At 38.0% G+C, this 13,811-nt stretch overlaps 1 protein-coding gene across 7 annotated transcripts in view; it reads left to right on the forward strand.

The window, feature by feature from the left end:
• Positions 1–13,653, forward strand: part of RUFY2 (RUN and FYVE domain containing 2) — a 29,106-nt gene extending 15,453 nt beyond the window's left edge. For 2 of the 7 annotated variants that reach the window (XM_075109614.1, XM_075109615.1), the window contains exons 12-19: positions 1,081–1,178; positions 5,154–5,273; positions 7,073–7,202; positions 7,789–7,883; positions 8,933–8,981; positions 9,916–9,993; positions 10,831–10,952; positions 12,024–12,565. In XM_075109614.1, coding sequence (XP_074965715.1) covers positions 1,081–1,178; positions 5,154–5,273; positions 7,073–7,202; positions 7,789–7,883; positions 8,933–8,981; positions 9,916–9,993; positions 10,831–10,952; positions 12,024–12,072 — 741 coding nt within the window. In that variant the 3' untranslated portion in view covers positions 12,073–12,565. Of the gene's footprint in view, positions 1–1,080; positions 1,179–2,052; positions 3,439–5,153; positions 5,274–7,072; positions 7,203–7,788; positions 7,884–8,932; positions 8,982–9,915; positions 9,994–10,830; positions 11,071–12,023; positions 12,566–13,158 lie in introns of those variants that run through there. The other 5 variants (XM_075109620.1, XM_075109619.1, XM_075109616.1 and 2 more) reach the window with 5 other exon arrangements.
• The last annotated feature ends 158 nt before the right edge of the window (positions 13,654–13,811 follow it).

Here is a 13,811-nt window from a genome sequence, read left to right on the forward strand (position 1 = left end):
TGTATTAAATGCAAGAAGCTAATTACAGGTTTGTGGTTTGTGTTTGATTTTTTTATAAAAATGTGTTAACGAGAAGATCTGTAACAATGCAGTGCTGCTTTGGGAGAATATGGATCTCAGAGACCCAACATGCAGTTAACAAATGACCAAACACCAGGGAAGTTTAGCAGTGAATTATTTATGCAGAACATTAATTTGATTTATGGAATAAAATATCAAAGACAGCACAAAAAACCAGTCAAATCTGTAGCAGAATGTGGGGAAAAAAATTAGGATGCTGCAGAGAGATAATCGAGATGCAGACAAAGGATGCTGCTTCTCCACCTACAACTGTGAGGAAACTGGGCCAGAAAAAGAGAAACATAACTAGCGCTGGAAAGAAAAATAAGAGAATGTTCTTCAGTTAGTTAGGATCATGTAGGTTTTTATTTTTCTTTTAAAGCTGTGCTTCTGGGGACTGTGGGTAACACTGATTTTGCTTAATGGCATTCAGACCCACTTCCGGGGCACAGTAAGCCAATTTAGTCATGCCCAGTCTCTGCTGTTTAGGGACCAGTTGAAAGTGTTGATCTCTATAGCAAGGATAATGCTCTACATTTGATTTTTATCTTTGAGCTTTGGTTATAATAGCTCTGCAAGTGATCAAAATGTGAAATGCGTTAGTAAAATCCTTAAAAGATTTTTAGGTGCATGTGGTAGTTTGATAAGAGTTGGAGAACCTCAGGGATTTCCAGGACTAAACACGTTAGTTCTTATTGCTAAGGTTCTGATGGGCTCCTTTAAAAAGATGATCAGTGCATTTAAGTTGACTTGCAAAATGATTAACTAAGAAAGGAAACCGAATTAAAAAATGTATACTTACTGAATAGCACCTATACTTCCAAAGTACAAAACTACAAATGTGCTAGGTGTAAAACTTTAAGTACTGTCATCTACATTTTTTTAGATGGGAATGTTTAAAAAGAATCAAAAACTGAAGCCATTTAAACATTTTTCCCTTCAGATATTAAAGGAAAAATACCGCTGAGGTAACTGCGTAATGTGTACCTACTTCAGTTTTAACCTTTTTTTGGAACACAGGTTTCTGAAGATGCTATGAAAGAAAAGAACGAAATAATTGGTCGATTGGAGGATAAGACCAATCAAATTAATGCAACTATGAAACAACTAGAACAAAGGTACAGGCCCATCTTTGGTTTTCTTCATTCATTTCTCCACCCCCTTACATTTTACAGCTTTCCTACACAGTTGCCACTGAAATGTAACTTTCAACTAGAAAACTTAAAAAGAACCTTTCTGAGACTTTAACTAGTGCTTTACTGTTTGATTTTTTTCTTTTTAACAAATACGCTTATTTTAAATACGAACTTAATCTTTCATTTTTCTTCCTCTACCATCTTTCACCCAGTCCTAGGTTTTTATGCTGATACCAGAAGTTATTCTTAAATCCGTTTTAAAATTCTGATTCATTATTACCTCTTTTTTTTTTTCCCCCACATGAATGATATGCAATAGAAACCAAAGCATTAATCCTGCTTATACTTCAGTGTGTGCTTAATATAAACATTTAATGCCTTCATGGATCACTGCTGTATTTGCTGAAGCTCTTAAAATTGTTGTCCGGTGCTCTAGAAGTACTGTTATTTTCAAAGATGTAATGAGTTTTTACACTGAAAGGTTGAAAAGTGAAAGACTAAAATTCCAGTACATGAATTTACATTGTTAGACTGCATGTATTACATAATATTGAACTGTGACTCATATGTTTTAATTCAGTGGCCTATATATGCCATTGATGTTTTTAACTGTAAAATATAACATATCCATAAGCCCTGTCATGTTGGTGTTTGACACGTCCTTTTTTTTTTTTCATTTAAATCTGATTATAAAAAACATGGTTATGTATTAAAAAAATAGTGACATGAATATTCTTTTATTGACATCCTTTTTCCCTCTTTTTTCTTTTTCTTTTTATCCTTTATCCCAATTTCTGTTTTTACTATTTTGCTGCCTTCATCTGTCTTTGATTTTTTGTCCACTGCATTCATGAAGTGACAAAGATCTGTTAACTCAAACTAGGACTATTGCAATGTCATTCATCAAATGTGCCAGCAATGAAGCTCAGCACCAGTATAAACTTGTCAAAGATATATCATTCTGAAAGCTCCTCCAGATCTGTTGTATTTAAATAATTACTGATAAAATACACCTTAAGAATTTTAAAATTACAATTTTAAACATAAAGTGGTATTAGAAATCCTGCACTGTAACTGATCGTAGCTGGGTTCTGTTTTGTTTTCTGAAAGAACATTGTCTCCGATCTCACTTTACCCCACTAACAAAAAAAACCAACCCACAACTAAATTATTGCACTATTCCTAAGCAAATGCAAGCTAGTTTTCTAATGGTATTTAATCACTTCTTAATTGTCAAACAAAGTTTATTTTAGAAGGTTAGCTATCTTTACTTCAAATGTTCATTTTTGACATCTGTTTCTAATCTAGTGATTTTTCCTATTCTTTATGGTACTAATAGATTTAAAAAGTAGCCCTTCTGACCAGTTTTCCCTTCTCCCCTGCATACTTCTTTCACTTCTAGGCTATATTTATCCCAAAAGCAGGCTCTCCATTGGGTTTTTTGGTTGTAACTAGCACTGTTTTCTTTAACAGTTTGACAGGAGTTTGGGGGAAGGAGGGTTGAGTGCTATATCAGAACAATATATTTAAAAAAAGAGGGTGGTGTCGACATATATGTTCAGTATGTACAATGGAAGAATTACAGGGTTTGGGGATAAAACAGCTAAAGCACAATTCCATTTTGCTGATATGATGGGAGGTAAAATATTTTCACAGAGTTAAAATGTGTGTGGAGCCTGAACCTGGATGGGGCTCCAGACAGGGAGGGCTGCACGCTCTAGCAAGTCTTGTAGCTGTGACTCCTGCCTAGAACAGCTGCCCCATGATAGCTACAGCGGAAGTTGTAGTAATAAATAGGATTTACATTCAGGGCCCAGATCCTGAACTTGTCTAACTTGTTTGTCAGCTAAGGATCTCGCCTGTCAGTGGCTTTGTCTACACTATAATCATAAGCTGTGGTTTTGCCCAGCCCCTTTTCCATCCCTCCACCCATCATTAGGCAGTCTTTACAACTCGTATTTCTGCTTTGAGCTGCTGCTTGGCTGCACTGCAGAAATAAGAGGGTTTTAGCTGCTGACTGCCCTTGATGCGCTTACTACTGTTTGCTCTGAAGTGTGGAGGGGAAGTTGACTGGGAAAAGAATCTTAGGGTCTTTCAGCAGAAGGGGATTTGTTTGCACAAGTGGGGGCAGGACACAGTAATACAGAAAGGGTTTCTACTCCATGATCATATATTACCTTATTCCTCGGTTTGGAATCAGAAAAAGCCTTTGACATGGGTTGGCTACTAAAAAAGAAAAATATCTCCCATCCTCAAAGAAAACCCAAACCAGAAACACTGAATAAAACAAGTAGACTGTAGCAGGAATGGGAGCGTTAACCATCTCACAGTCATCTATGCAAACAATTATCTGCCTCAGTGTCGTCTGAATCACAAATCCTGCTGCGACCTTGGTCCAGCTCAGCATTTGTCTGAATTACAGTGGTGCAGTTAGACTTGGCGCTAGTCTAGAGGATGCTGCTGTAGCCTGGGTTGGCTAGCATGCTTTTTGGGTAGCAAGCTCCCTTTCTACCTTGTCTGTGGAAACTACATCACAGTTTGATTTGTGATTTAGGGAGTGTTTTACCTTGCTTTTGGTGCTACTGTCTTGCATAACTTCGTTCAGCTGCTTCTGTCCAGCGAATTTCCCAGTATTCTCCTTTCCAACTGTGTTTTGGCCCTCTGTGCCCTACCATTGCAAACGTGACTGGGAACATCCTGAAAACAACTCATGTAGTTGAATGAGATAGTACACACTTTATGAAGTAGTTTAATTGCAGTGTTTTTTCACTTGTTTACTGGCAGCTTTTGGAAACTCCTGCTGGTGCAACGTCATCAGTAGAAGCACAAACGTAGGCATATTGCTGACTTCATTTCTTTTTAGCTGACATTGGGAGTTGTGAGTTACTCTGCATTCAGCTAGCTGCTGGGAAGTGAGAAATCAAGCACAGAGTATCACAGATTTCTCCCACCACTTACCTGAGAGGCCCTTCAAACAGTTTTGTTAAACAAGACGCAGCAGGTGGGGACATTCAGTGGTATTTTATGGGCTCTTTTATTCTCCTGCCTTTTCATCAAGACAGGCGTAGCCATGAATACAGCACAAGTTACATTTTAGTACTTCTACTTTTGTTACGTTACATCCATCTTTTTTTGGACTGAAGAGGTGACCAAGCAGAGAGGAACCACAGTGAACTAATGGATTCCAAGGGGAACGCTAGCTGAAGCAGAAACAAACCCCTGGAATTCAGAAAGGAAAGATTAAATTAAAAAACCCAATCCCTCATTTTTTTGATTAATCAGTTTAATTTATTTCATCTATAGTATGGAGCTATTTTAATCAGTGTAAGAATGCATTATTTTTAATACAGATTATTTAAATTAATGTTATAATATGATGTAGTTGAGGTAGTTCTGTAAATGTTGTGGGACCTGTCAGGGTGTGTCTTGTTGTATTAGGCTAGTTAAGTTTGTTGTTTTTATTTTTCTTTTCTGTCTGATTGCAGTGCTCTGTATTCAGCCTTGTGCCTGAATTGCTTTGAGCTACTTTTGCACAACACATGCTCTGCCTATCTTAATGGGTGATTAGCACAAGCCAAGTACTTTACAGGATTTACTTAAAAAAAAGCTTCCAAAAATAACATGAACATATGCTGAAGGCAAAAAAAACCCAACCAGCATTAAGGTATATGCTTCAATGCTAAAATATGTATCATCGTGCTTTGGCATCTGTTACTCATGAGCATAAAATAAAACAGTGATTACTTACAGTGATTACTCTCTTACTCAATGAAAAAACAGGAGCTAGTTCTTTTAGGCATTGTATGGATTTCTCGTTTGAGTTTGTGAGTTTCCCCCAAACTTTGTTTTTATTTAGAAATGTTTCTATTTCCCCATTTTTCTTTTATTTGTCTTCTTCACCCTCTACACCCTAGTTCTAGCTTCAGTTTTACCCAAAGTTGATTTGAATTACACCAGATTGCAGCAAGCAGAGAAGGCTCAAATGGAGGCTGAGGCTGAGGATGAGAAACTTAAACAGGAGTATGTGAATAAATCTGAAAGCCTGCAGAAAGAATTTTCCCAGAAGGAGAAACAGCTGTAAGTATATCTTTCCTGTTTGGAAAAATACACAGCAGTAAACATTCTGCATTGCAGTATGTCCTGTGTCTTAATACAGGCTGGTTGTTGATAAATGGCTCTGAACAGAATGTAAGTACGAAAGATCTTTGTGTTAGGTACTGGTGAGGTGGAAGAAAACAAGTGCCATTCCAAGAAAGTCAAGCTACCTTTGGGTGCCTCTAAAGTGGTGTGCAGCTTGAAAGGAGGGGGAGGAACAGCTCTTTTTTTTTTTTTGTCTAAAAGTGCCAGCTTAATTCATGAGTAAATTATCCTAAATGGGGGAAAATACATAGCATAGTAGTCGTGATACACACTTTTAACAAAACCCACAAGTATGTAGTAGTATAAACTTAAACAGAAGTGGCATAGGAATAGTTTAATTTATCAAGCTTATGGATAAGGTAGAAGTGGTTTAACTTACCACTGTGCAGGAAATAAAAAATAAAAGGTCACTGGAATCATAAATATTAAAAAGTAATAGAAAAGCCAACCCTCTAACCTTTCTCCTGTTAAATCCTTCAGTAATGATAGAAATAAATATGAATGTAAAGAGCTCCTTGTAAGGCCAGGTGTTTTCCCTGTTTGGAAAGGTAACAAGTAAATTATTTAAGGCAGTGCAAATCTGTGGCACAACAAGAATGAGGGCTTAAAAATTAGTGATTTTTGATCCAGTTATTAGTCCACCCTGCCTCTCTTACAACTCTGAATGTTAATAGACTTGTTTAACTGTCATGACAAATGTTCATTTTATTACCACAGTCATCTTTGCAGATTGTGGCAAAACAACAGTTCAGACCCCAGCCTTAGAATTCTGCAATTCTGAAACTTCAAGGTCATGTTCACTTCTGCTCTTTTCCAGCCAGATGCTGAGGTAGTGTCCCAAAATGTAAGTCTTGCCTTTAAAAATGGTTTTGGTTTCAAAACAGGAAAATTAATGTGGACACAGGTGTTCCAACAAAATCCTTGCATGACTACTCTCAGATTTTTTCCTCTTTTATCATGTTGGCACAATTTAGATCTAGAAGGCTGCCCAGTATGCTTCCATCCTTTGGTTTCTCTGTAATATTCTAAACACCAACTCTTCCATGACATTCCAGCTAGAGTGGCTCTTCCATCAGAGTAGCCCTAATTCCTTTAACTGGACTACAGTTAAACTAATAAAATTTAGATCCTTCTTTATGTTGAACCTCAGCTATGTAGGAAGCTCAATAAAAATAGTAGTTTAAAGTCCTTCCTCCTTTATTTTCAATTCTGTTCAAAATGCCATAAGCTTTAGTCTAAAAGAGAAGATTCACAGCTAAGGCTGTAATATTAAATCACTTTCATGAGCACCAGAGGTACCTTGCAATAATTGTCTGCATCACCAGTGGCAGTGTGGGTGGTTGGTTGCTTTGTTTTATTTTAGAAACAAGCTAGGTAAGGTTAAGGGGGATTTCCCTTAGGCATGTTTTAAAAATACTTGAGAATTTTGTGGTTAATCTGTTCTTGCTCATTTATCACAAAGGTCAGCTCTTCAAAATGATGCCGTATTCTTGGTCCTTCACATGATTCTTTTTAAAAGCTTTTTTTTTTTCTAAGTGACAGTGTTTTGTTTTGTTTATTACACGAATGTCTAAAATATTATATTGATACATTATTTCTGTTTTAGAAAACATGTAAATTGATCATTCATTTATTTTGATAATGGTATATTGGATCCAGAAATAAACTTTTATTTTTTAAAAATGATACTGTCATGTACAGTGATTGGGGTTTTTTGTTTGTTTTGCTTATTCTAGACTTCAGCTGGAAACAGATTTGAAGATAGAAAAAGAGTGGCGGCAAACCTTGGAGGATGATCTTCAAAAGGAAAAGGAAACTGTATCTCACCTGAGAATAGAGACTGAAGAAATAACTAACCTTAAAAAAGTAAATTCAGCAGTAAAACTTGACTAGTCATTTAGAAATTGTCTGCAAAGTTAATTACGGGCTTAGACATGCTATTTTTTAGAATTTCTGTAAGTAGATAAGAAAGGTTAGGTTAATGTATTCTTATAAATAGATTAAGAAAAGTTTTTAACTCCCCATTTAGTCCTCATATCAGAACTCAGTGCTTTAAATAAGGAAAAATGAAGTCCTCGTTTTCCTTTCTTAGTTGTATTGAAGACTCTGTCTTCTCATCGTAGGCCGGAAAGTGCTTCAGCTCTCTCCGACTTGGTATACATGGCTGTGTAGCGTTGTTGATCTCTGCAATCAGTTGTTTTTATTTTCTTCCTGGAGAGGACTGGAGAAGCAAAAATGCTTCATCTCTTGGGGTCTAAGAGTGTTTAATCCTGAGTTGTTGCTGTTCAAGTTGGATTTGGGAATCTTAATAGAGAGTGTGATGGATCATTCATTCACTTGGCTTTCTCAGTAGAATCAGCTTTGCATAGCAGCAATTTTCTAGGCAGTGGGCAAATAAAATTTTGAGGCTGATGGGGGCTTTTGTTTTGTTTTGTTTTGTTTTTGTTTTAAGGAGTTCCTTAAACTTCAGGAAAAGAACAAGCAACTGAAAAGGGTATGTCAAGACCAGGAAGCTGCTCTCCAAGAACTGGCATCCAAGCTGAGCGAGTAATTTTGTTATTCATGATAATGATTATTTTTGTCATATAAACTTGAATTAAGAAAAATAAGATGATGGTGGTAATGAGAATTAGACTATATATGACAATATTACCTAGCCAGTTATGAAAAAGAAGTATGTCTAGTTAGGTCAGGTCTTATTGGCTGGTGGGCTAGCTGTGAAATCATGGGTAACTACAGCGCTCTGAATAGAAAATCCCAGTTTAAAAGGGCTTGGGGGCATTAGGAGGCATTTTGCATTGAAAACAGTTGGCTAGTTTGCATGTTGTGGCATTCTCAGAGAAGAACCCAAGTAGAAGAAAACAGCTCTGGCTCTAGCAGGACAGTGCTTATCTTTCTGTGAGGGTGCATGCTCCTGGATTCTGTTTGCCAAAGAGATGAAGATTCTCTGTATGATAAGTGTAGGCCATTGTTGCTAAGGCTGGAGAGGATGTAAGGCATTATCTTATCAAAATCCCTTCAGACTACAGTGAGCAATAAGCTCTGAGCACAGCTCTCATTACTGTTACGTGTTGTTGAAGTTTCATTTAAGGATCTCTGTCTCCTGAGTAGTTTTGCCATGGCTAATGTGGACTTTAATGCCCTGTAGAATAACTTAGTACATATACTGTGACTCAGTCAATTCTCACTGGGTTGGCACTGGATGGCTGTGGGGAGGCTGGTTTCTCCATAATGACATCATGTGATCTTGGTCAAGCCCAGAAGTTTTAATTCTGGTTTTGTACCAGTGCTGTATGCTAGCTGTAGGTATTTGCACAGAGTTCTGCTGGTACAAATTTCTCTATCCGCATAACCCCAAGCAAATTTACAGCCATTTAAAAGATACTGAGCTCTTTGGAGAGAGCTTGTCTTTATGTAGTGCTTAGTACAGCAGGGCGTGATACTGATTGCATCTCCCGGATGCTGCTGTAATATAAGATACTAATGAAAAGTTCAGAGTACTTTGCATATCATTTTTTTAGTACCTTCAATTTTTAAAGTTGTTAGAGCATAACTTGTAATATAGGAGTTTGAAATAGTGTTATCTTATTCTTTAGATCAAAGCTGAAAATAGAAGATATAAAAGAAGCGAACAAAGCATTGCAGGTTAGTAGTATTTGGAGGAAAGAGAAGCCTTTTTTTTTGACCATTCCCTTTGAAATATTTTGTAAGCGTGAGAAGACTTCTCTCCATCAGCAACTATTCAGAAGAGACTCACTGTATGATTTCCTCCAGTGGGAGAGAACCACAGGCTCCCTGTAACCTCATGGGAAAAAGATACTCAGTCACTTTTGATTTTTCTTGTTTGATGTACAGCTACGCGTTTTGACACTTCTGTTGCAGTGGTACGCCCTTCTGTATTTTACAAAGTGTATTGGGACAGGATATGTAGCCAACTGAGCTTAAATTATGTACTACTACTCAGTGATCAATAAATATTTGATCATCTTAGGAATTAAGTAAACTTGTAGGACCAAAGCTGATAAAATATGATCTGTAATGTCAAGAGGTTTGGGACTTTCTTAAAGATACGCAAGGAGCACTTGAGAGCAGAGATTTTGTGGGCATGTGTTCGATCATGCGGTCTATCACCTTGCGTATTATTTCGGTCCAAGTAAAGGTGTCTGAAATGTTTTTTTAAAGCAGATTCCTGTTTTAATTGGTTTAAACAGAAAGAAATTAACAGTTCTTGATAATGTTCTGGTTTTTCTTGCTTCCCTGCATTTGGGAACTGTTCTTATGTGATGGGCAGGGAGATAGGCTTCAGCTCTGAGACTTGGATACATTTCTGCTTTTCCCAGCTGAGCCGTTGACCAGCTTTACTACCTCGAGCATGTTCTCTTTGCACCTATTCCTGCTCATAAGGTTTTGCAGTGTTTTGGAGCAGTCTTATGCTTTAGAGTGTCTTTGTGATATTATACTGGTCTCAGGGCATTAAGCAATTCAGGCAGTAAATGTACTGCTGTTGATTTGTCATGTCCCCTGGAACCCGAAGTTTAACTTCATCAGATAAGTATAGTGATGATGATTTTTTCTCCAGGGCCAGGTTTGGTTGAAGGACAAAGAGGCCACACATTGCAAGTTATGTGAAAAGGAATTTTCACTTTCCAAAAGGAAGGTAACGAAATTTCTTCCAACTTGTTTACATGTATTATGAGAAAAACATTCATTATCTTAGAGGTGCGGTGTGAAATCTCAATGCTCAGATGAATGCATGATTATTTTTGAGATGTCTTTCTAGTTCTTTGATATGTACAGTGCATCTGGGCCCTAATTTCAAAAGAAACACTGCCTTTTGGTGAAGTGCCATAAAGGAACATATTTAATTATTCAACCTACTTTGTGGAATCATCATCTCAAACACTTGTCAGCTCTGGCACTGTTAAAATTTGACACGTGTGGAAGTCTTTTTATGGCATTTTTTTTATACAACAGAGTAAGAAATTATGAGTTTATTGTTGTTTTAAAGTAAAATGTGATGTTAATTTTCATGCTTTATTAATGTGTGCAGGAATTATTAGTTTACCTTTTTATGTTAAATTTAAATCTCAACTAGCTACCTGACAGAATCATCCACTGTCTTGAATATCATTGCTTATATTATTTTTATATAGCAGAGTATGTTCTTAATCCAGGGATTGAATGAAATCTGCAAAGCATATATAATATAATGTAAAAAGAAATACATAATATATAAAAATAGAACTACATACGGTCCTAGACAGACCATCTGTCTGTCTCTCTATGGTGCAGTCCTAGGCAGACCATGGTTTGTCCAGGATTGCACCATAAATTAGTCTTTAGATGAATTATCTTTTGAAAACTGATTCCGTGCTCAGACCAAAGAAGTGGAAGGAATCACATTTTGGATTGCTCTGTGTGTATTGTTTTTGGTATCCCATCACCGAGTATATTTCCATCGTAAATTTTAATTTTTTATCTTCCCATTATTCAGCATCATTGTAGAAACTGTGGCGAGATCTTCTGTAATGCCTGTTCTGACAATGAACTGCCTCTGCCTTCTTCACCAAAGCCTGTCCGGGTCTGTGATTCCTGCCACGCAATACTTATACAGAGGTGCTCTTCTAACGTGCCATAAGATTATTTTACAAGATATTTATTACCTTTCGGTATTTAGCTAATCCTGTTAAAAAAACAAACAAACAAACAAACAAAAAAAAAAAACACAAAAAAAAACCCCAAGAAGCCAACTAAAGAATGTAGAGCAGTATTTCCAGGATTTCTGGTAAGCAGTTCAGAGTTGCATTTTCAAGGTACCATGGAGGAGTTACTTGTCTGCTTCCTCTTGAAACAAGGAGAGGAAATGGGACCCAAACGTAAAAAATATGCACATGTTAAAAATACAGACAACGATATTAGTCTAACAAATGGATCAGAAGCTCTTTCGGAGGAAGCAGGGCAGTTTATAGAGGAGGCTCAGTGTTAACATGTATTTGATGAGTACCTCAGTCATTATGGTGATCTTGAAAAAGGTGATAAATTTACCTGCTTGTACAGGCTAGTCTGCAACAAGTCCAGCCTAATTCTGCTGCAGAAGGTGCCTGTGATATGCTGTTGTGAAGCAAAACCATGTGGTAGTTTTAAGTTGTATTTTAAAAAAAGTAATGCAATTAAATGCAGTGGTCAGATAAGTTATTGCTGAACACCCTATTGGTTTACTTCCCCTCAGTTATCAAGATTTGATAGATCCAGGAGTATTGCACTGACAACTCTCTTCTTTGTAGTCACAGGCGTAAGGGGAGATTTTGTCAGACCAGTAACTAATGGTGCCTCTAGGCACTGGATGAAGGAAGGTGCATTCTGCCAAATTATTTTTAAAAATTAACTATTATTTTGACATGTCCATGTTTCCATTGAGAGAGATGTCCCTTGCAAAATTTTTGCCTGATATTGTCTGTAACCTTGAACAAATATCTTTGCGTTATTTTCATGTAAGTCACGCTTTCAGGCTTGTACCCGTGGTCACCACATAACTCTAGAGGCGGAGTGATTCTGCCACCAAGACAGACTAGGGTTAAATACTGGGGACCGCGTCCTTTCTGTGTGAAACAGGAAGGTTCTCCCTTACTTTGTCATCGTATTTCTCAAACTTCCAGAGTTTGTTCCTGAAGTTCGTATTTTTTCCAGAGCACTTTGGAAGACGTCTAGGTCTGACCACCCCTCACACAGATGGTAACTTCTGCTGGAATGTAAATCCTTATTCTTCCCGTAGGCAAATACAAATACACCTTTGATAAGCTGCCACTGCACTAGAACCGATCTACCCTCTTCCCTTTAGCCGCTCGCGCGATGGGGTCCAGCCGTGGCATCCCCACGCTCTGGTCAGCACTGCCCAGCCGTCAGCAGGATTATCGGCCCGGCAGTCCCTTCAGCCATGAACTTGGAATATTCTTTCTAACGAGAACAGGAGGCTGTGAAACAGGTCTTCTGGTTGTTCTTGCACTTTGTTTAGCTTAGCTTTGTCTTTTGAGGATAGGTGTTTAGTTAATACTCTAAAAGCTAATAGAGCTGTTCTTTTTAACACCTCAACGTCGTTGCTTATGTAGCTTTTGTAAAGAAAAATGTTTTTAAAATTACCTGGTGTAACTTTTTGTAAAATACAAAAGAAATACTTGTAAATCTGTAAATAGCTTTTGAAAAAAAATAAATTTAATTGATCTGCAACTTAACTATGGGGATAATGTCACATTATTTAAATTTGTAATTCAGAGTTTGTGTATTTCATTATGACTTGTTCAAGTTGCTTAGAAAGCCTTTGCGTACGCGGCGGAGTGGGGAGCTGTCCTGCTAAAGCCGTAACAAAGCGCTGCTGCTCACCTGCCTCCTGGAAGTATTCCGAGAGCATTTTCCAGGGGGAGTTTATGCGGGCCAGGTGTGGAGGCAGCAGGGTTTGATCTAGGATATGGACAGTGCTAATCCATACTGCGTTAAGACGTAAGTTTCTCAAAAAGTATGCAGTTAAACAAGATCAGTTTTAAAATAGGCCATCTTTGAAAATAGGAACATGCAATTAATTAAATTTATATTACTTAACTGCAATCTTCTCCTCTCCTCTTCGCTGCCCTGTTTGCATGGCAAGTGTCACTGAAGCGGTGTATAATTATTCAGATCGCTTTTACTGAACAAAATGGTGACTATGTTCATGTGGTTTTATTTCCCTTAGCATCAAACTAGGTACCTGGCCTGCTTTTAGCAGCTTTTTGGCCCACACCACTATTAATCCTGTATCCTTGTCTTTCTGTAAAACCCTGTTCTTCGATAGGTTGTGGTTCTAACTCATCATCGCGCTGAGCACAGGAAGATCCGAGAGGTACCAGCTCCATTCATCAAGGGACTGTAGCTGTTCATGCAGTATCGGAGCACCCTCGTTTGTATTCTTGGGCAATGACTCCTGACTTAACGAACCGGGGGCATTAGCAAGTAAGCAGAGAACGATGGGCGCTTCCTCCTCCTCAGCCGGGGATCACACGAGCTGCGCCCAGACGTGGTTCACTTACCACACATGCACCTGCTCCTCTGAAAGCAAAGGCAAATGCCAGCCGACTCCGTGTTCATCACACAACCGCTTCTGCCAGCGGATCGCAGCAGGCAAACTCGTTCTTCAGCTCCTTGGCCTCTTTGCATCAAAGGCTAAAATACAACTTTCTGTACAGGGATTACATCTAAAACTTCCTCACTGACTGAGCGATCTTTTCCTGTAGGTTTTCTTCTCAAACACAATTCCTCTGCAACTTATTAAACAGTGCTTAAATGGCTTGAAGGGCTCAATGCTGAACGTGCTGCTCTTGTTACCGGGCAAAGTGTCGCTGTGGAAGGGATTCCCTGCCTGGTAGTGGAATTTCATTCATCAAAGACTGAAGTTCAGCGTGCTTTTTGCAGGTTGCCTGGTTACACAAAACTCCTTGAAGCCCAGCT

Source organism: Phalacrocorax aristotelis, chromosome 14 (assembly GCF_949628215.1).
Source record: "Phalacrocorax aristotelis chromosome 14, bGulAri2.1, whole genome shotgun sequence".
Classification (NCBI taxonomy): Eukaryota; Metazoa; Chordata; class Aves; order Suliformes; family Phalacrocoracidae; genus Phalacrocorax; species Phalacrocorax aristotelis.